Consider the following 21381-nt stretch of genomic DNA (forward strand, 5'->3'; position numbering starts at 1 on the left):
GGGGGGGGGGGGAGAAAGCAAAAAAACTTCATCCTCTTTGATCTTGAAATCGACTCCCCATCTACTCGTCTCTTTATGAAATCGGCGAAAGGACGATGTAACTTCCAAACTTCGTGCGACGAGCTCTCACGTCCGTCTACGCTAAATGACGATCTTCGACTTTGCGGAAAATTTTAAAGGCGCAATAAAATATGGTCCCGAGCTCTCGTTCGTGCCTTTGTTACGAGCCCATGAGCTTTTACTAGCACTTTCGAGAAAAAGGCGCGATCAATCGGGATGAGCAAATATGGGAAACGCGAAAAACGCTCCCATCCGTCGTCGCGGAGGCTGAGAATTCGACTGGCTGAAGACTTTTCCGGCTTTCTCCCACGAGCGAATCGCGACAAGTAGAATCAGCGTTCGCGAGAGACGGCGCGTCTACGAGTGCCGCGAAATGCAGCCGCATAAATTAGCGCGCGCGCGCGTCGGGCGAAAAAGGGATTGGCTGGCACTTAAGTGCCAGCAAAGTATCCCGCCCGGTCGCGTATAAATCGCCGCCCTCGCCCACCGGGGCGAATTTACATTTTCGCCGGGCGTCGAATAATTTATCCCGGGCGAGAGATTACTTTGTCGCCGACGCGGGCGACGCGGCGCGTGCGAGCAAAAAGGAGCGCGCGCAGGGGAAGCGCGTGGAGACGAAGTAGACGACGTAGAGCCGGGGGAGAGGAAAGCGTGTGTGGGACAGGTTGGGAGTAACCTGAAGAAATTATTCGCGAACGATCAAGCGATCCCGCGTTCGCCGGAGACGGCTTAATCGGCGATGCCGCGCACGCACCGTGGGAAGCGGCGATTATGCGCACCGGCGAATTTTGCTGCGCCGGCGCTGACTCGGAACTCGAACCGGGTCCGAGAACTTGTGGCGTTCGCGCCGAAAAGAAAGCGAGATCTTCGCCTCGGGTGAATGGAGTGGAGGAAATCGCGTCGCGATATCAGCAGCTCTTCAAGATGCGCTTTGTAGCGCGCCGCGACGCCGCTCGCTCGTCCTCCTTCAGATAGTCTCGTTAATTCCGTCGTGAAGAGAACGTGTTATTATGAAAATAGGGGTTCAAACTCAAATGCAAATAGCAAAAGCGGAATATCCTATACACAATAGTTTTTACGATTTGTCTTTGTCCTTATGTTATGAACTGAAAGTTATTTGCATTGTCTCCATAGCGGAGCCCTCGAGTTTGAGGATGAATTTTAAATGGCTCCGCTCCGGAGCCCTCGAGTGCAAGGGGCTAAAATTAAAATTATCGTCGAAGACGGTCTTTAATTAATTTATAATTTTTATTCATTTTTATTCATTTATAGGTCATCTAATTAAACGCAAACTATCTTAAAAACGCCAAAGTACATCCAAATTTCGACTCGAGTTAGTTGAAGTAGGTCAACTCTCATTCTCTCTCTCTCTCTCTCTCTCTCTCTCTCTCACACTATCGTCGTCTTTTTTCACAGACGCATCGCCGTAAAAAAGAGGAGCGATTTATAACATTACGTGCGCGATGACGGGATCATTACGCGGCTCACGGCACATCAGCGGCGCGCGTCGCGCGCATAAATCCGTCGGGGCTTCCACCCTCTCGCGACGAGGCTCGCGAGGCTCCTGATTTATACGGGCGCGGTGGCGCGACCCGGCCGAGAAAGTCCGGGTGCTTTGATGTTTGTCGAAGCAACGACATCGTAAAATAACGCGCTATTTCGCGGAATCGCCGCTAACGGAACGGCAACGCGGTAACCCAGTTCACCCGGTCCGAATTAAATCGCGCCAGCCGCCAGCGCGATTATATTACCGCGCTCTCTCATATTTCCGGGTGTGTTCGAGAAGCGAAAGAAGTCGCGGAACATTTATACGTACCGCATCGGTCGGAGATGCCGAAGAAACGAGGAGCAGATGCTGGCCCGCTCGGTCGAGCGAACCACCGAAATAGAAACGCGATATTCGCGTTCGATCCGATGAAATCTCGCCCCCCCCCCCCCCCCCNTCGCGCTCGTCCGGAAGCCCGCTCGGTCGCATAATTCTTGCTTGCTGCGCTTTCGAGCGCGCACTTCGCCGGATTAATCGGATGAGATCCAGCGTGGAACATTGTCGCGCGGGAATTGCCGGCGAATTCGCCGTTTACTCGACGAATCCAAACTCGAAGCCGCAGTCTTGTCGGCTGTAATTTAGGAAGCAACTCCGCGAGATACCGCGGTTCCTGCGCGAGAGTGCATTACGCAATCAATCCTGAATGTTATTCGTTTCATCGACACGATCGTTTATTCCCGCGCGATTGCGAGAATTTTATCGCAGGCTCGTATTTGGAAGCGCGAGTAAACCGTGAAAACTGATCGCCTCCCGGCTCAACCCGTTTTCAAGACCGTCCCGCGCGCTATTGTCGATCGTCGAGATTAGCTCGCGCGTTTATAAAAGTTTAAATTATAAACAAACTTCTGGTACGCACACCTTCGTAAAAATGTTTAGTGTCTATACGAGAGCAACTAGAATACAAAAAACAAATTCTCAACGATCTGAGCCGTGAAAATTGTAACAAACATCGCCCGTCAAACGGCGACAAGCACCGAAATAGTCCATTTTCTTGAAGATATCGTTCTTTTTCGTCCAATATTCTTTACTCTCAATTCAAGAAAATTATTCTCAAATAACGAGAATATTATATCTTTAATGGAACTATATATGGAATTTCTTCGTGTAAGCAAGTTTTATCTATCCAAAGCTACATGATCTCATTTCAACACGTGCGCGTTGGGAATACAGATTCTCTCAAAACAAGAATATTCTTTTCTTCCGTGTACACATTTGAACGTACACGAGACGTATTTCGTTTGAACAAACATTAGATAATCCAGTATAAAGGTCTGTCTACGATTTGAGGTTTTCCTACCTTAAAAATCAAACGAATAAGTACACATTTTTACCAACAAGATACCACCATTCGTTGGGTGTCCCAAAATAGCCGTCGAGAAGCGTTAAATATTATTCTGAAGATTTTCGCTTTTTTTCTCCACCTCCGCGCCATTGTGCGGGGCGCGCGCATAACGCGAGGCGCGCGCAACGACTCGACTGACAACAGACTTAACGCGTTGCAGTCACGATAACCTCGTATACTTCAGTCATCGGGAATGGTCTCGCCGGTACACGCTGGTAAATCACGGTCGAATTTATTTACGTCAGGACGTAACGGACGCGCGCCGTATCGGCGGCGGCAGAAGGCAGACCCCTCATGGCCGACTAGCACGATTCGTTCTCGTAATCGCTCCGCTCATTGAGGGCCCCCCCTCCCCCTCTCGCTCGGGTGCTTTTCAGTCCGGGCAGCGATTCTTTATGCCTCGCGCCGTAATCAGATAGACGTAACGACATCGTTTGTCATTACGGACCAGTTGTAACGACTGCCGACCGATTGGTGGTATACATCGTCCGCTCGCTGCACGTTCCACGTCTCGCGCTGCGCCACGAATGCGACGGCGGAGGCGCGCGCGTCCTGATGGACCGTCCGTATTGCCCGCGACGGATTATTAAGCGCTCGCCTTATTAAATTAACTCTCGCTTTATTTATCGAACAGCACGAATCGCGGTGTACTTCGTGATGGTAATTAATATACGATAATAATAGCGCGAGAGGGGGAGATATAAATCGCCGGGGAAGGAATTCGATGTGCGAAAAGAGCACGAGCGGAGGGATGCAATGTAATGCGACGATAACCGCATAAATGTGGCGACGATCCCCCCCCGTATGCGAGTGGTAATGTAACGGAATCAATCGAGGTATTCTAAACATATGTCACTTCGGCATGTCGTACAGCGACGAGTGTGTGGAAGAAACATGCAGTCCTGAATGTATTGTATGTTAACTCTGTGTTTGTGAAAATTTCAGATAAAGCCGTTCCCGTTCTGAGATGTGTCAAATGATATAAGTAACATTTAATTCCAATCGAACCGAGAGCTATTATGCGAACACGGAATTATTTTTCTTTAAAAGTTGACGGTACGATTACAACTGACATTTACCACCACGCGATACCTACACGCGACAGCATTACGGGAAACGTGCAAATGTCATAAATTGATGCGTAAATGTCAGATGTAAACCTATCCGCCGTAATTCTCCGAGAGTTCAGTTTCATCGACGTGATAACGAGATCTTTTATTCCTCGACGAAAGAAAGGGAGATAACGGTAAATTCACGACACGTAAGGGAGCTTGAGAACGCGCAGATTGAAACAACTCGAGTCGAAATTATCATTTTATATTAATCCTGCAAATAGCACATGCAAATTCGTACTTACGGACCGTTACTTGGCTGCTTGGACCCAATATTATTGTAGAACCAAAATTTCGACTCAGATATACAAAGGAACAGTTGCCTAAATCATACCTCATTTCATTTTTTCTGCAATTATTGAATATAAATGCGATCCAGTGATAAAAAAAAATATATATATATATATATATATCCATATTTAATATATAAATATATATTATAAAAATATTTTAAGTAGTACGATTTTGGCGACTCGTCCTCATTCTGTTTCAACGAAAGATCACGGTTCCCCGACGGGTACATTTTATCGCGCACTTGTCACCGACGGAAGATGCATGATATCGACAGGTACGAGCGGCATTCCGATATTACATAACAAAATAACGCCGATGTCATAACGCGCGCAGCGAGCGCGCCGCTTATCAAGACGTCGTATCACGAACGGACGAACCATGCGAACGACCGACCGACCGATCGATCGATCGAACGAACGTACGAACGAACGATCGTTTGACTAATTGTCTGTGCGCGGAGCACGCTGCGTGCCACCGTGACGGACCAGTCGGATATCTTTTATCAGCATCTGCTGGATGTCCGCAAGCGATAAAAAGTCGGCGGCGCTCGCGATTAGACGCGACGAGGGCGGACGCGCGTCTCCAAACAAGCGGACGGCGATGTATCGAATCGAAGAGCAGGACGGAGCGTGATCGATCGTCCTCGCGGTTCACGCGAGTCACGTAGACATCGCTCGCCGGCTGGAACGAGCGATAAGGTTCTCGCATGAAGCCGTGAGCGGGTCCATTCCCTCTCCCGTTTGAAAATCAGCCGGCGATCTTGCGAAAAAAAGGACCGATCGTATCGAAATCGCGGGGGAGGGGGGAAGGATATCGATGATACACGGTCCACGTGGTCGCTAATCTCGTGATAATTTCGTGGCGTCGAGCAAATTCGAGAAGTCTTCAGGATAATCGGTAGAATTGATTGCGCTCGACGAACCTGAGGAAAAGATTTAGTAGTAAGTATTGAAATTTGGTGAATATTCGCCGAACAAATATTTGATTATTGATACGAAATAATTTAGTTCCGTATACTGTATATACAGTACTGCAATTCCACGTGTATTGTATATTTAGTGTACGTAACTAAATTATTTCGTTGCAGTAGTGAATAATATTTGGTCGGTAAATGTTCGCGAAATTTTAATACTTATTAATATTTATTACCAAATCCTTCCCTCAGTGTGCAACGCGAGTCCGCTTATCGTAATTTTAGCGGGCCATTTTTCCCGAATTCCCTTTATTTTTATATGAACGTCAACGTTTCGGACGTTTTTCCTCCTATATAAATAGGATAAATAGGACGTACGCGCACGGGCACGTCTTCAAGTCTTTATTTTGAGAAATCGCGATCTGGAAAAATACACGCGCGCCGTCAAATCATGCGAACTCTCTTTTCATATCCTCTCTTCCCCTCCCCCTTCTTCTACCCCCCGCTTCCTTGACGACGACTAATAAAAACGTCGGGAGAAAAGACGGTGAATTATTTTTATCCGCGCGTACCTACTCTCTTCGTTATAAATATCTTCTCCGTTAAGAATCTTCTTACGTCACTCGTTGAATATTTCCGTACAGTGAGGATGCAACTTCCGTGCTGACCGTAATAATAACAGGGACCGTAACAGGACGAACACGAAAGCGGAGAGAAAGGAGAAAGACTAGATCGGTGAAAAGATGATTTTAAACGAAGCTGTATTGTGTGTGTGTGTGTGTGTGTGTTATGCGGACGTAACTAGGCGTCCTAGTTCCTTCGATCTGCTCGCAATTTTGTGCTAAAGACACACACTGGGAAACTGGGTGAAGGTTTCACCTCGTCGAACACTCTCACAGCGTATTTCCGCTTGCGCGATTATTATTATTGCAACGTGGGCGTCTGCAGACTTTATTTCCGGCAAACGTACGGGTCCTTCGGCACCTGTTAAACAAACAGACTCGGACCAGCGAGATCCGAGATGGTCGCGATCAGGCGCGATGGGAATCAGACTATCAGGATGTGTTATTTGTCAAGAAGCAATGCGACTTACACACACAGACGGACGAAAAGATATTCTCTTTCGAGCGAGACGTTCGTATATATGTGAAGCAATTTGATAAACACGATTACGAATCGCGCACTAATCGTCGACATGTTTCTACCTGCCGATCTCGTTGATCGTTTCACTGAGAGAAAAATATTTCGTGTTTTGTAACTACGATCATCATAGTGAAAGAATTATAGCGAGGAGGGCCAGTTTTCTAATAAGTGTCACTATAGTGCCAGTAATAATAACTTTGCTAATCATAACCGTTGCTTCGGAATATCGTTGCCGATTCATCGAATAATCAACACTGATGACGGGCGAATATTCGGACACGATGGAAGCTTCTCGATGCCACCGTGCCTAAAGGATAGGGTGTTGCGTTAACGGAATCTTCCGTAGGAGCACGGTGGAAGGAAATTCGAGGTCTCGAGGTACGCGAAGCGGCCTGCTCGCAATTTCACCCGTGTTCGAAGCTATCGCTACCTGTCGCTCCAGTTTCGTCCGATATTCCCACAGCTGGCTGGATCCTCGTAAACAGCCGTCGTTTCTCCGGGGCCACTATTTCCAGTGCCGATGTCACGTTCTCCAAGGCCTTATGGGAACGATTCGTCGCGACCTTCCGAGCGGGCTTGCACCCCGCTCGAGGAGGAGCGCCGAGAGGAGAGGAGCCAAGCCGAAGATCAGCCGTGCATAGCAATCAGCCTTCGCGCGGCGTTTCGCAGATATATAAATGCTCCTCTCGGCGCTAGCTTGAGGAGAGTTAATATTTCATGCTATCCTTAATTGGTAACGTGAACGCGCGCGCGGCGCATCGAAAAAGTTCGCCGGCTAAGTGAATTACTATAAAACGAAACGTTGAGCAAACTATTTATGGCCGGCGTCCTTCGGAAATATCCCATCCCGCGGCGCATTCACGGTCATTAATTCGACAATTCGAGAGATATTATCATTACTCACACGCGATAGTATTAAATGCTCATTAATTCCGTTTGTAACGGGCGCGCGCGAGCCCGACTCGGCGCGGAATCGCGGAACGGGGAATTCCCCGAAGATCGTCTGGCGTGCCGGAAAAACCACGGGGAAATGTTAATCCTCTCTCCGTCCCGCTCCGGATAGCCGGTCTTTTCCTCGATTCGGCGCGCAATTAGCCTCAGGAAAAAACGACAAGCGGATCGCCCCGATGATTCCCCGAAACGCTCTATCCGCGCCGTTCAAACGGTTAATTAAGCCGCGATCCTCTCAAGAGGATCACTGTATTCCGCGCAGCTGCGACGGATTCTGGGGAAGAGACGACGAATCGTCCGTCTTGCCCCAGAGCCCGGCGCGATTATGTTTCCACCGTTGTGGACAGCGACACTTCTGGGGGAAGGAGAGGAGAGAGAGAGAGAAAAGAAAAACGGAAAGGCGGTGCGAGGAAAGGACAAAGAGGCAAGGAGGAACGTCCCCGTGTCTGGCGATGCGCCAAGCCGGCTCGGGAAGAGCAGAAAGAGCAGCACGTGCTTCCGACACCCTGTGCGATTTCGTGAATCGTGACTGCCGCGACGTGTAATTTTAGTCCGCTCGATTGAAATTATTTTGGCACGCTGCGCGAAAGAAAGGACGGAGAGGGAGATCTCGTTCGCAGCGATAAATTCGGCCGGCGAATGAAACGACGACCACCTGACACCAGCGCGCCCATCGTTGGCGCGATGCCGCGCGCCGACTCCGGTGGCATGTCCGCGGATTGAACGGTAACGATCGATTTATACGCTCACCGCTGTCGCGGTTGACGCGAAACGCGGCTCTCGAGGATATACGAGTCGATTTTTCCAAGGGACACCCCCGTTAACGACCGAGTGCGTGCTGTCGCCGCGCCTAACGCCCGCCCAAAGTGGATCGTTCCGTAAACTCTCTCACGCCGCGCGCGGCTTCTGTGCGAAATTTCCACCCGTGTGCGGTGTCGCTCCATTTGCGCGCGGACACGCGAGAGAGGCTGCAATGTGCTCGAACGTGTGTGAAACACGAGCGCGCCGCGAGGCCGAGCGAAATCTTGACGAATCGATCGAGACGTGAGTGGGATGAATTTCTTTTTTCTTTTTTTCGTTCGATAATCATCGTTGTTTCCGACATATTCCCCGTATTAAAGTAATTCCGAAGGGGGCCGTTTTCATCGCAAATCTTTTTACCGTGAGTATTGACAATTGCAGTCGTGCGAGATTAAAAAGTAAATAATGACAGTTGTCAAACTAAACTCAACATATGTCGACAAGGTGGGTGTGTTAATTTAACGTTATATTTGTGTATTTTTTTACTCATGTTTGCGTATCTTTTAACATGTTCCCTGTGTTAAAGTAAAATAAAATTTCGGCAGACCGTTTTTAATATAAAAATTTTCACTGCGCATAGTAAAAATTTTCGCGCATTTTCACAACATATTCGTTAGATATTATTCCCTGCGATATTATTGAAAAATCTGACGCAATATTGCAGCGTGTCATCTGTTCCGTGAAAAAACAAAATATTTTGTGGAAGAAACTGTATACTCGTCGCACAAAAAGTTAATAAAATTGTCGAATGTTCGGAAGTTTTTCCTTTGAGCTTTCTCTTCCGAGAATCCCAGACGGCGGCTTTGCGAGCGGATTTCTGTAGAACCACTTCTAAAATAAATAGCATGTCTTCTGTCCGCGTGACGAATAAACGTCTCGCGATATAAAATCGCTCTTTTTTTCGCGAAACTTTTACTGCCGATTTATGCCGACGCGGTCGTCCCGAATGACGCGAAATAAAATTCTCTCGCGACGTGTGAGTTTCAAGAAACGCTGAAACCGAAGCAGCTTCTTCGCGCGGAACCAGCTACGAACGCTGAAAACGAGTTGATCGACGATTACTTTCTAAACACATAATTTTCGCTGTTTTTTTCGACGGGCTGCCGAGCGTTGCCCGCGTGTGTAACACGTTTGAATAATTACCAAAGCTACCGGCTCATACGTGCCTGTAACGTTTGCTTGCAAAACAACGTCGTAAATACTCCTACTATCGATACCGCTGTTCTATTACATCGACGGAACATTTTGCCAGAGTACGGAGCAATATAAAAGTACAAACCAGCCTGAAAGGATTTATCTATTAAGATTTTATATATATATATATATATATATTTATTTATTTATTTATTTATACAGAAAAAAATCATTTGCTAGCACAGCAGATATTAATTGCCATTCGCTGGAATTATTTCGCTGAATCTACAAATTATTTGACGGTGAGAACAAATTAGTAAATACAAGAAAATTTTTAAATATTTAAAAATTTAAAAATATTTTGTTCTAACAGCAAATTAATATATCCTACAGACAAATTCACTCGGCAAAATATTTTCTATCCTGGCAACAAAATTGTTTCCGCTCTAATACGAATAATATATATTAATGTAATAATAATTCGTTAATTTAGTTATGTCATCTAAACTTTGTCATTGTCGCAACGAACATGCAGTAGCAACGATGGTTTCGCTACAGCAACAAAATTATTTTTCTCCGTGTAGTTTGTAGCGACTATATATATGTATTGTATGTTTTAAGCATATTTACAAATAAAAACATGTCTACACAAAAGAGAAACGAATTTATATATACGCGCGCGGTAAATTAATATATAATCTCCACGGAAGGATTGAAGCTTCTATTAATGTTTTAGATAAAGTCCAGATAAACTATTTTGTACTCGGACTTTACAAGCTGCGTATAGACACCGTGTGACAGGATTAAATTCCAGCTGCGAGCAGGATCAGCACTTATGGACGGTCGTCGGTTGAACAGCGGTGAAAAGTCGAGGCGTCGACGCGGCGCGTATCTATAAAATTTTCCCGCCGGGTTTTACGCGACGTTGGACACCGCCGCGTCGCAAGCGGCTTACGGGGCCGTTGCGGAATACATACGCGCAGTCAGTCCGTTTGCATTTAGTCATCGCCACCATGAGGCGGAACGTCCCCTCCTTCCCTTTGAGTTGGCTAATATAATGGAAACGGGAAGGCCGCGACTCAATAATCTCCTCGTGACGGACGTTAATCCGCGTGTTCGCTAATTAGCGACTGATAAACGTTACACGACAGGACATTCGAACAGTAACATTCGACAAAGTGATTTTCATTCGATCGCAAAGAGAAATATAAAGAAGATCTCCTCGTTATATAAAAAGATCTATCGAGCGGCGTTTAAATAAATGAATATTGAAAGAAATATTTCATAATAACTGCCAAGCTCATAGTTACCAAATTTCGCCAAATAATTTGGTGAAATAGTTTCAATTAAAAATGTAAGATGAATATAACCAAATGATACAGTGAATGTGAACAAGCGATCTCAGCAAGGCTTGATATTTGTCGCCAAAACTTGATATCTGTCACCAGTTTATGTAGTACGTATTACCAAACGATTTGTTAAATAAAACTATTTTATTCAGCAATAGTTAAAAGAGAATATATAAATGTGCAAAAGATTCGTCATAATATTTGGGCGACGTTAACGCTGAATTTAAATTGTTGCGATTTTGAAACGCCTCGAGAACTCTGGAAAGTCCCCTTCTCACTGTTTAGGCTGTGTAAAAATTGGAAAGAAAAACGAGTTCACGGTGGCTGGGTCGGGAATCGAACCGGGACCACCCCCGCTCGCCAGGTGGCTGTGTCCTAAGTTATTTTGAGCTCTCGATCCGATACATTCTCTTTAGTCCTCTTACGTGATGTTATTATCAAGATTATTCAGTAATAGTTACCAAATACCTGAGTAAAAGTGAGAAACTATTTGGCATAATTATTATTATTTATGTAATATTTTTACTCGATAATTTCGTTCGAAAAAAAAAATGCTTCGATTTAATGACAATTTTGTGTTATACTATTTTATAATTATTATCAAGCAGTTAATCACTATTACCAAATATCGCACTGAAACGCTCAGCCATTTGGCACATGAATTTGTTAACTATCGTCAGACTTTTTCCGACGTACAAAATCGAGCAATATCATATGGAACTCAACGTTGCGAATTAACTTATTAACACGTCTATCCCGGTTACCCGCTCGATATTACATTACAGCGGAGGGAGAAGCTCCCGGGTTTTTTCCGGTCGAGTTTTTCCGGCGTTCGCGGCTTTTCAAAGGAATGACAGTCCTAGTGACGCGCTTCCCCTGAGAACGGTTAGCATGGAAAGTGAGAACTTTTGAAAACGGCGCTTTGTACGATCGTCGTGTTATTTCAAGATAGGAAAATAAAAGGGATCGTCCCAATCGTGCTGTTCCAGTCCGAAGTCCGGGGACTCACGATACGCCGACGTGTCGTCAAATGGAAAATTTTATTTCCCGCGTTTGCTCGCGCGCGCATATCTTGCTCTCCCGCGTACTTCTCGATAGCGTGACCGGAGGCACATAAATTTACAGTTATAATGGAGGTAACTTATTAAACTTGCAAATTGCAGTTACGCGTAACGCCGAGTTATTAGCGAGTCGAAAAATCTGGCCACTAGTCGCGCTTAAATAATACACCGCGATTTCGTTAAACCGCGTCTTCCGCTCAGTCTTCACGCGTTGCGAACACTTCAGAGCTATTACGTAATAAAAATTTGGTGTTAGAAAGGCTCCACTGAAGTTTCGCATTACACACAACGGAGAATGTGTTAACAGTACACAAATATGACGTTAAATTAATACTTGTTGACAAGGTGAATGCGGTTAATTTAACATTTCACATATTTGCCTACTTTCTAACGCCCCGTGTTAAAGTAACACAAAATTCCCGTGGACACTTTTACGGTGTAGCGATACAAGTTGAATAAGCTGTTATCTAATTTTCCTACACTCCCGATCAGCGAAATCGGGATAACCAGAATTGATGCGTTAATAATATTACGTGATGTTTTAACGTGCAATCTACATAATAATCATAATCACACGCACACACACAAAATGTCAAACTTGTTGATTAAACCCACGTTAACAAACAACTGTACTGATAAGGAGAGAAAGTTCGATACGTCTATAAGATACGAAACTTTTAATTAACTCGTGAAATTTTTAATTGACAGGACGATCTCCGATTCTTTCGTTCCTTCTCGCTTCCCGATTTCACCGGGCATTCCCAGAAAGAGCGAATGTTGCGCAAAAATTGTATCGTGAAACCAGACGCTGTTTCGGCCGAGCTCGATTATCGACGCGCTAATGAACCCCAAACGGACTGAGAAAAAGTTTACCGTAGAAATAACTTCACCGGGGTCCGCGCGCCCCGTAAATCTGGCGCGAGGCTTCGCGGTATTCTTCTTCTCCGGCGCGCACACACATTGCCACGTATCATGCCAGGTAAAACGAAGTTACTCGGACCTGGCTGAGAGAGAGAAAGAGAGAGAGAGAACGTATCGTGCGCGCGCGCGAAGGCATTAAGCCGGGTGTACATAGGGAAAGGACTAATACCTCGTGTTCAGCAGTCATTAACGTCCTTGGCGCGGCGAGTAATTCCAGGTCTTTCTTCAATTTCAAGAGCTAACGCGGGAATAATATTCACCCGGACGCCGCCGCGGACGGTGATTAATGTCCCTCGTGATTTTTCACTTGGCCTAGCCGCGCTGATTTACATCTACCACGCGGATCTAACCACCTCCCGGCCAGACGCCACAATGTAAGACGAGATTTATGTCACCGGGGGATATCCATCCCCCGGCGGAATGAAATCGTTAAACCTCGGATATTTTACTCGGCCCGGGGTGCAGGTGAAGCGCAAAGCGCGACCTGATGAATGAAATTTTTGCCCACAATTTTCCGTCGGCGGCTCACAAAGTGAGGCGTTACACGCGTTTATCTTTGCGGAGCCCTCGTGATTAATCACGGCGTACAAGCGCGACAGGAGAAGGACTTCGGAGTAAGGTGTAATGTTTCACGCTTTTGCGATTCTCCCTGGACGACGAACGTTAAAGCACTGGGTGGTCCGTGGTGGAGTCGCGGGAATGAAATTTCTTGCATTTCGACCGCCGATACTGTGGAGGAAAGCACCAAAATTGACATAGGTACGGTAAGCCGACATTACCCATGTTTCTCGGTAAAGCTGCTCAAATCTATCGAACAGTATATGAACGTAGTTGGGGCAGTTTCTGTTCGCGTTCGGTTGTGTTATTAGCGTCCTTCGATCTTTCATCATAATTATATTGCGCTTCGCTGAAGAAAATCGTAAGTCGACGATCGAAACGCTTCAGAACGTTTTTTGCTTCTGCAAGATAATTTCTCGCAATTGTTTATTTGCTCTTACAGACCTTTCGTCAAGTTTTATGATCTTAAATGATAGTTATTTCCAAGGAAATGCGTAATAATTTTCACAAAACGATCATATATTTTGATAGAAATGAGTTCCCGGTTTGCATCCGCGCGCATAAATTTGCATTTTACACATTCGACAAAACTTCAAAGCCGAAAAACAAAATGGCAGGTCGGCTTTGGTGGTCCCCCCTTGGTGTTATTTCGAAGCCGTTTTACGAAGCTAACAGAAAGGATCGAGCCTGAAGCGACGCTTCGGAAAGGAAGGAACACGACTGGCCTGATCGGTCCGAGGCGTCGCGCGAGTCCTTCGCGTATATCCTCCTGCGAGGAGCGTGAAACAATGGCTCGCTAATGGCGTGGTAAGACTGCATCCGCGGCGCAAATGCGGCTGCAACAATGCAACGGTACCGCAATAACGAACGCATTGTTGGCACCGGCGCCGCGCGACAAAGAGCCCACATTATGAGCCGTATTAACATGTCCGGGCGCATCAAGCTGCCCTCTTAATAATTTACTCTCTCGAGCGAGCGCGCGACCGATCCGCGTCTGCCTACGTGTCGCTCGTTACTGTTCCCGCCTTCCGCAGCGTCTCGCCGCTAAGCTGCCGTCGATGCGCCGAGAGAAACCGCGTGCTCGCTTCGCGAGTAACCGTTTAAAATATCAAATGTGATTTGGAAAAAATTAAAATTAGAGGTTAAAAAACGTTAACCCGTAGACACACGTGTAAAAAGTGTCATCTCGAGTCACGGGTATCTCAGTTCCGGAGTGTCAATTGTTTCTTAACTTTATAGACGTGCAGATAGGATTTCCATCAATATGGAGCTAACGTTTAAAAGGATGCCTGCAGAAAATACTCTGATGGACCAACGAAATATTATTCGCTTTGTCTTCAGCGACGTTGTCGCGAACTTTCAATTGAGCACCGCTGTCGCCCGTCAAGCTCGTTTCACGGCCCTCTGGCTTTTCGACGATAAACAACCCTTTCTGAAAAAGATCCTGAAAGGCGACGCTACTTTCCCCGCTTATCCCTTCTTGAGAACGCGACATCTGCGCGTTACGCCGCGTGAGACAAAAATAAGACACCCACGTGAAGCAGAACACGTGTGCTAAAAACGTGTTTGGAAAATATTATGAAAATTTGACCGACGATGGTATCGCCTAATTGGGACAACGTTGACCGGAATTTATACGCGACGACGACAACGACGACATCATTATTACTGGCTGACATTAAACGACATAACTCCGAGCTTTCCGAGAGATCGAAAGTTTATTTTCCTCTCGCGAGAAAGTAAATTAGGAATTCCGAGAATAACAAAAGGTCATCCCGCCCCGTTTAATCCCCATTATCTGCTCGCAGGATATCCAAGTCCTCGAGCGTCCGGACTGATTTAGATTTCATCTTAAATTAGTCCTTTTCAATTCGCGGCTAACGATATTCAGTGCGCCAATCTCGGGGCAATTTGAAGGGATTTTCGCCGGATCAACGGGGTCTTGAATAACGCGCCTCATAATTGCTTATTACTCCTGAGACGCTTATCGTAAAGATCACCCACCTTCGTACATCTGCGCGTACTGCGGGAAGCCGGCGGCTCTCAGCCATTTGCATGCCTCTTGCGCCTCGATTTCTGTAAAATTACCAAACCACGAATTAGCATTACAATCGCGAGAAAATTGAGGAAAAATGACAAACTGGCGAAACTATAAATTAGCATTTATAATTTCAAAGTGAAAACAATATTCGGAGGATAAAAGATCTCTCCATCGTGACCAGATAGTTTCGCCGATCTGTCGACGTGCAATCGAAACATTTGCGAGAAACAATTCACGAAATTGTACTGGAAAGGAGAAACGCGGCAAACGCGCGAGATTCATCGCAGAAAAATCTCCGGATGTAGAGGGGGAGGGAGGCGTCTCCCGGAAAGTCAGTGGCCCCGCTGAGAGACGAGGAGGAGACGGGGAATTCATAATCGAGAGCGCCGGGCGATCGCGTATCCGCCGGGCGATAAAACGCGGGTAGCCATCAGTATCGATATCGCCGCGGCGGATTTATCGATTCCCTTAGCAGCGGGTAGTCCTCGCGAATGAGCGGCCGATGTCTTTATTTTCCGCCTCCGTGCCGGAGTATCTCACCCGCGGCGCGCGCGGCAGCGCCGGTAGTTGCATCGATGCATCTTTTAGTTCGCTCTTCGATTAATCAACGACTCTTAGAACGCTATTAGTCGCGCTAACAGCGCGCAACGCTCGTATTTCACGTGTCGAATTTACGGGCTGCGCCCTACGTTCGACGTAGCCTCTCGGCTGTTTCTGCTTTTTCTCAATTTGAGGGCCGAAAAATCCGAGCTCTCGGACAATCTAAATGCCGGGAACTAAGGCTGCTACCTTTGACAACCTCGGAGATTCGGAGGCTCGAAGTTAACTTCGAATTTTCGAAAGAAGCTTCGAACCTTGGAATTATTTTTGAAACTTCGAATATTCGAAATTGTCAGATGTAATAGTCCTACCTGAGATGCTCAAATAGTCGTACCTGAGATGCTCAAATATGTGTGGTACTTACATACGTACAGTCTGAATTTTAGATCAGACACAGCCTAAGCTTGGAGATTTGGATATTCGAATGTCGGTGAGACATGTTTGCGTGCTCTCACACGCAACTGGTAGAAGCAACGATTCTGCAATCCCGACATTTTGCGGATTCGGTCGTTTCGCAAGCGCGCTTCGAAGTTAGATGTAACGCGACGACGACGACATCATTGTGACGCTCGTTCAAGGGGAAAAAACGATGAAACTGAGCTACGGGAAGTCACGCGAGGTCGACGACACGAATTTACGTAAGTAGCCATGCGTTCATGTATGTATTCATATATGTATTCACGTATGCCACTTATAGACATGCAAATGAACTGTCTCGCTCCTAAGTGCCTACCAATTGCGTTCAGATCCCAGGTCGCATGAAAAGGATGCTTAGGATGCCCGCCTTTCTACCGCGTTTGTCCCGCCTCTCGGACACACGTGTAATATAAGGACGATGATTTTGTCGATCGCGCGAAATTGTTCCGCGACAGTTTTCCTCTCGAGGCGGAAAGAAAGGGAAAAGTCTCGGCGAAGGAACGAACCGCTCACTGTAAACCAGTGAATAGTGGAGTGAATCAAAGCGAGCGGATCGTGCATGGCTGCTGACATTACGTATTCAACTTCAGTAGATTTCTTTCATGGAACGTCATCCGCCTTCAAGTGCCATTATGCGTGCGAACTTATGAGCCCTGCTTACATTTTACACTTTATTTTCATATTTCTTTATTTTCGATTTATTTTATCCCTTCTATTTACTTATTTCGCATTTATTTTATTCTTCATCTCACTCCTATTCTGGCGCATTCATATACTGTATATTAATATAACTCCCTTATTATTTATGCTTCTTTTTTACTATCTGTTTATTGCGTACCAAAGAGTTGTCCCGTAAATAAAGATTTATTACAATTATTATTGAAAATTGTGTCTAGAGTGCTCGCGTCTCATCAGACGCGCATTTTAATACGCGTAAAGGACGACCTGACTGTTCGAGGAACAAGTGGGTGCATTCGCGCGGCGAGAAAATAGCAGATGAGAAGTATGGCAGAAATGTAATCCAAAGAGCGTGTAAAAACGCGCAGGCGAGAGGAGGATGCGAGCGAACACGGAGAACAAAACAAGATGAGGAAGCGGATGAGGAAGAGGAGTTCGCCTTCGCTGGCCGCCGGAGATCGTTACGGCAACTAACGCAGTCGCAGTGAACGCGTGGGTGAATTATAATGAGATAAAGTATCTGTATAAACGTTAAAAATATCCCTTTCGCGCCACACTATGGACGCGAATAATGCGCGGAATTGACGTCGCGACGGTCGCGAGAACGAGAGAGAGAGAGAGAAGGAAAAGATAAAACGCGCTCGAGCATGATTAACGCACTCGGTATGCACGTGTGTTTGCCTTTCGTATTGTTATAAAATCAACGGAAACTACACGTCGCAGACCAGGAATCAATTATCGATGAGATTCCACGATATCTTGGTATTTCTTAATGCGACGTTGATATCGCTGTAAATTCGGCGAGCTCAATTTTTCATGTCGCTAGTGTGGTGAAATGTATTTCGCACGAATTTTGCGTTTCCATTACCGCAAATAAATCATATTTAGTTTATTTTTCAAAGCTTCTTTAATCTATCTATCTATATTCTTTAATTTATATACAGATATTGCAGCGTAAGGAAAACACCTGAATAATGCTTTTAATAGTATGAGAAATATTTAGAATACAATTTGAATGATTTCGAAGGAGAAATACCGTGGAAATTTTTTTACAATCATTTTTTCCGATTTCCTTTAAGGTCGCCATATTTAGGCCCCCAAAATGTTTAAACGTTTTCCTTATATTGAGATGTTTTGTACATGCGATAATAAAACTTTACTGTTGTTCTATCTACGTTCTTAGAAGACTTCCTAGAACGATTAATAAACGTTTAACAATCAATCAATAAACAACGGAGATGTCATTTTCGTGTGTCAATTTTGATGCTGTTTTGACGGATGTTACTTTGAAGGATGACTTGTACTTATTTGGATGGTTTATACAGAGTTTATATGAAGTTATTACGGAGAAAATATAATAAAAATTACAATAAAATTTATGTATTATTGGACCGTGCAAAAATTATAATCGAAACTATTATAATTTTACTTGAAAATATTACACACGTTTGACTTTTTATTAGAAAAATACTATAGTTACATGAATGTTGTGCTGTATAATATAAAACAACTAAATGTTTTTGTACATATGAGTAAAAATTCATTTTGACGATGCTATTTATTAACTTCTCGTTTGAACCTTTAATTCTACACGTTTAATTTTAATGCCACCTTGAGGCTATAAATGTTTTCGATATTCCGACTACTGAAGTCGTACGAGAATTCAAAACAACCGATTTTGACGCGGAAAAACGGCGGAAATAGAAAAACGAAAGACATCACAATGGTCAAAGTAAGAACAAATTATAGAGCCAAACTTTGGTTCCCCGAATCAAAACCTTCTCCATTTTCGTTTCGGAGAATCAAACTCCTCGCAAGCGAAGCATTTGTTTACCCATGTTTAAGCAAGCATCTTGTTTGAGTTAATTAAATGGATATTTCTCAGTATAGGGTTGAAGTAAACGCTCTCCACGGAAAAGCCGCGAATCGCTCAATTAACTCGTCATGATTGACACACCGGGCTGAATTCGAGGAATTTGAAAATTCGAGCGGATTCCTCCCTCGGTGTGGAGGCTGCTTGACTCACGTAACAGTAGCGATCGAGTCGGAAGGTTGTACAGCTCGCTGGCGAGAAACGAGCGGTAGGCTTCCGGCCCTGCGCGCGAGGTGACACACCTACGTACCGCCGCTTTGCGCGGTTGGAAGTTGAAAGCAGCGACCTACCGCAAAGCAGTATTATTCCGTAGTAAATTTCCGTCGCGTGCCCTCGCGGAGGTGCGAGCGGATGAGTAAGAGGGCTCGCGCGCGCTGCCAATGATTAACACACCGCGAGAATAAAAGCCGTGAAGATTTAATCCCGCGAAGCTCGGCCCCCACGCGCGTTTCAATATTTACACGAATTACGCTGCTCAAACGTTTGCGAGTAACGTGTCAATAATCGATTCTGCGAACGCGCTGTCCTCCACGCGGCTCGCCGAGTCGAAATCTTCATGCTACTCTGACGCTCTTAACACCAAAACTACCGAAGGGGACAAAATGACCGGTCGGTAATATCTTTCTTATAAACGTTATTTCAATTTCTAACGGCGCATTCTCCGAGATTAACCGTGATTTTTGGTCACAATGTGTAAGTTAACGAATAAATATTTTCTCCGTTTGCACCGCGTGATTTTTCAAAAATCTCACTTAAACCGCTCCCGATAGAGAGGTGCACGTTAATCGTCGGCAGTTTTCAGTGTTAAGGATAGTTTGCGCCTACTTAGACCGCTTGTAGACTAATGAAAACCTACTTTGACAATATTAATACTTTCTAACTTCTTTTTTCGACCTTTAGTTCTACAGATTTCATTGTAACGCTTCATCATTTTAACGTTAAACCCTATTTTAACGTTAAAGCAGCGAAAACGGAAAATTAAGACATTGACGGGGTCAAAGTAGGAGTTATATTATTAGAATTAAAATTGAACCTGTTTTACTATCTTACCTCTTACTATATTGAAGAATTAAAGGTTTAATATAGTCGAAATTTCGACTCGGGCCAGACGAGGCTAGAAAAGTTCCGCGAGGATGAGAGGCGCCGAATCTCACGAAGCGGTGCCGTATTTTTAGAAAACAAAAGATGACACGACAACGGAGTATTTTTGTCCGCGTCCCGAATTTGTTTCACGTCACATCCACGCCGAGTTTCGGCAGAGAGGTCCGAAATCATAGCAGGCGATTCGAAGCTTTACGCTCGCGCGGTGGGGAAGAAAAGCGCGAGTCCGAAAGGCGCGGCTATAGAAACGCCATTACGGCGACATATGCAAATACGAGAGCGAGTCTCCAGGCTCGGCCAGCGTTAATCTTGTTTCGCTCGGTAGTTCCGTTGCATCGCCCTCTCTTGGTTTTTCATTGATCCCCGCGGGATGGACATTAATTAAATGGCCCACGTCGATGCGGCGGTGCGTTCGACAGCCGTGGCTCGTTACCGCATGCGGGGCCCATTTTTTCAGATTAAAAGTATCCTCACGCATCGTTTGATTAATGCGAGACGGCGGGCATCAGGATGCCATCGTCCGATTTCAAAGTATCGACGATATCTGTTTTCCCCTGTCTCTCTCTCTCTCTCTCTCTCTCTCTCTTTTCTTCTTTTCTTCTCGTTCTTGCTTTTTCGCGCTCAACTTCCGAGCGTTACAGCGTTTAATCCAGTTTGTACGCCTGTTGAACGGATTAAACGCTCGGTATAAATTCCAATTAAATCGAATCCTTCACGGCCCGAAACTATTTCTACTTCGGCGTGCAGTTTCATTGCGTGTCGCGGCATCTCCGACTCGCGAATCTCGCTCGGGGCGAGATGGGAGCTTCCTATCGATAAATTACGACCGAAAGGCTCACATCGGGTAATAAAAAAAAGTCCGTTTAGGTTGACAATCAGAGCGTACGAGGGCTAATACGTACGATTACGATCGTGATCGATGCGAGACGCGTCTGGTAGCGTCGGGAGATTTTAATTGTTCGAACGCTTCTCGATATCGATCGGAGCCCGAATCGAGCGCAGCGTTCAGCCTGCGGCCGCGTTAAGATTCGAAATGAAATTTATGCGGAGCTTTTGACGTCACTGTCAAAGTGGGTCAAGCATTAGAAGAAGCCTCGAGTGGGGGTTCACGGCGTGAAAAAGTGCTTTACGCGACAGATCGAAGGACATTCTCGCGGGAACTCGCGAACGCGTCCGTGTCCCACAATCCGAAACGTGCGATTGTTCATGGATTTGGGTCAAGTGTACGTGCACCCGAAATACATTTTTTCCTCACCTGCCGCCGCGACTTTCGGTAAGCAGGCAGGTAGGTAGAGGTAAGAGCATGGCCAGGTGTGACATTCGCACGCCCGTCTGAAACTCCGACGGAAATACACCGGTACGTCTCCTCTGGCCGGCAATCGCAAACCCGAAGACGAACGCGCATTTGGGGGACAACAACGACGTATTTTGTTTCCTTGACGACGGGAAAAATAACATCGCAAGAGTCGCGTGAAACGGAACGGAA

At 45.6% G+C, this 21381-nt stretch overlaps 1 protein-coding gene across 4 annotated transcripts in view; it reads right to left on the reverse strand.

Moving 5' to 3' along the window:
* LOC106751861 overlaps positions 1 to 21381 on the reverse strand; it is a 253863-nt gene that overhangs the window by 47589 nt on the left and 184893 nt on the right. For all 4 annotated transcript variants that reach the window (XM_014633068.1, XM_014633067.1, XM_014633066.1 and 1 more), the window contains exon 9: positions 15190 to 15261. In XM_014633068.1, coding sequence (XP_014488554.1) covers positions 15190 to 15261 — 72 coding nt within the window. The remainder of the gene's footprint in view (positions 1 to 15189; positions 15262 to 21381) is intronic.

Source organism: Dinoponera quadriceps, unplaced genomic scaffold (assembly GCF_001313825.1).
Source record: "Dinoponera quadriceps isolate SergipeBrazil2010 unplaced genomic scaffold, ASM131382v1 scaffold316, whole genome shotgun sequence".
NCBI lineage: Eukaryota > Metazoa > Arthropoda > Insecta > Hymenoptera > Formicidae > Dinoponera > Dinoponera quadriceps.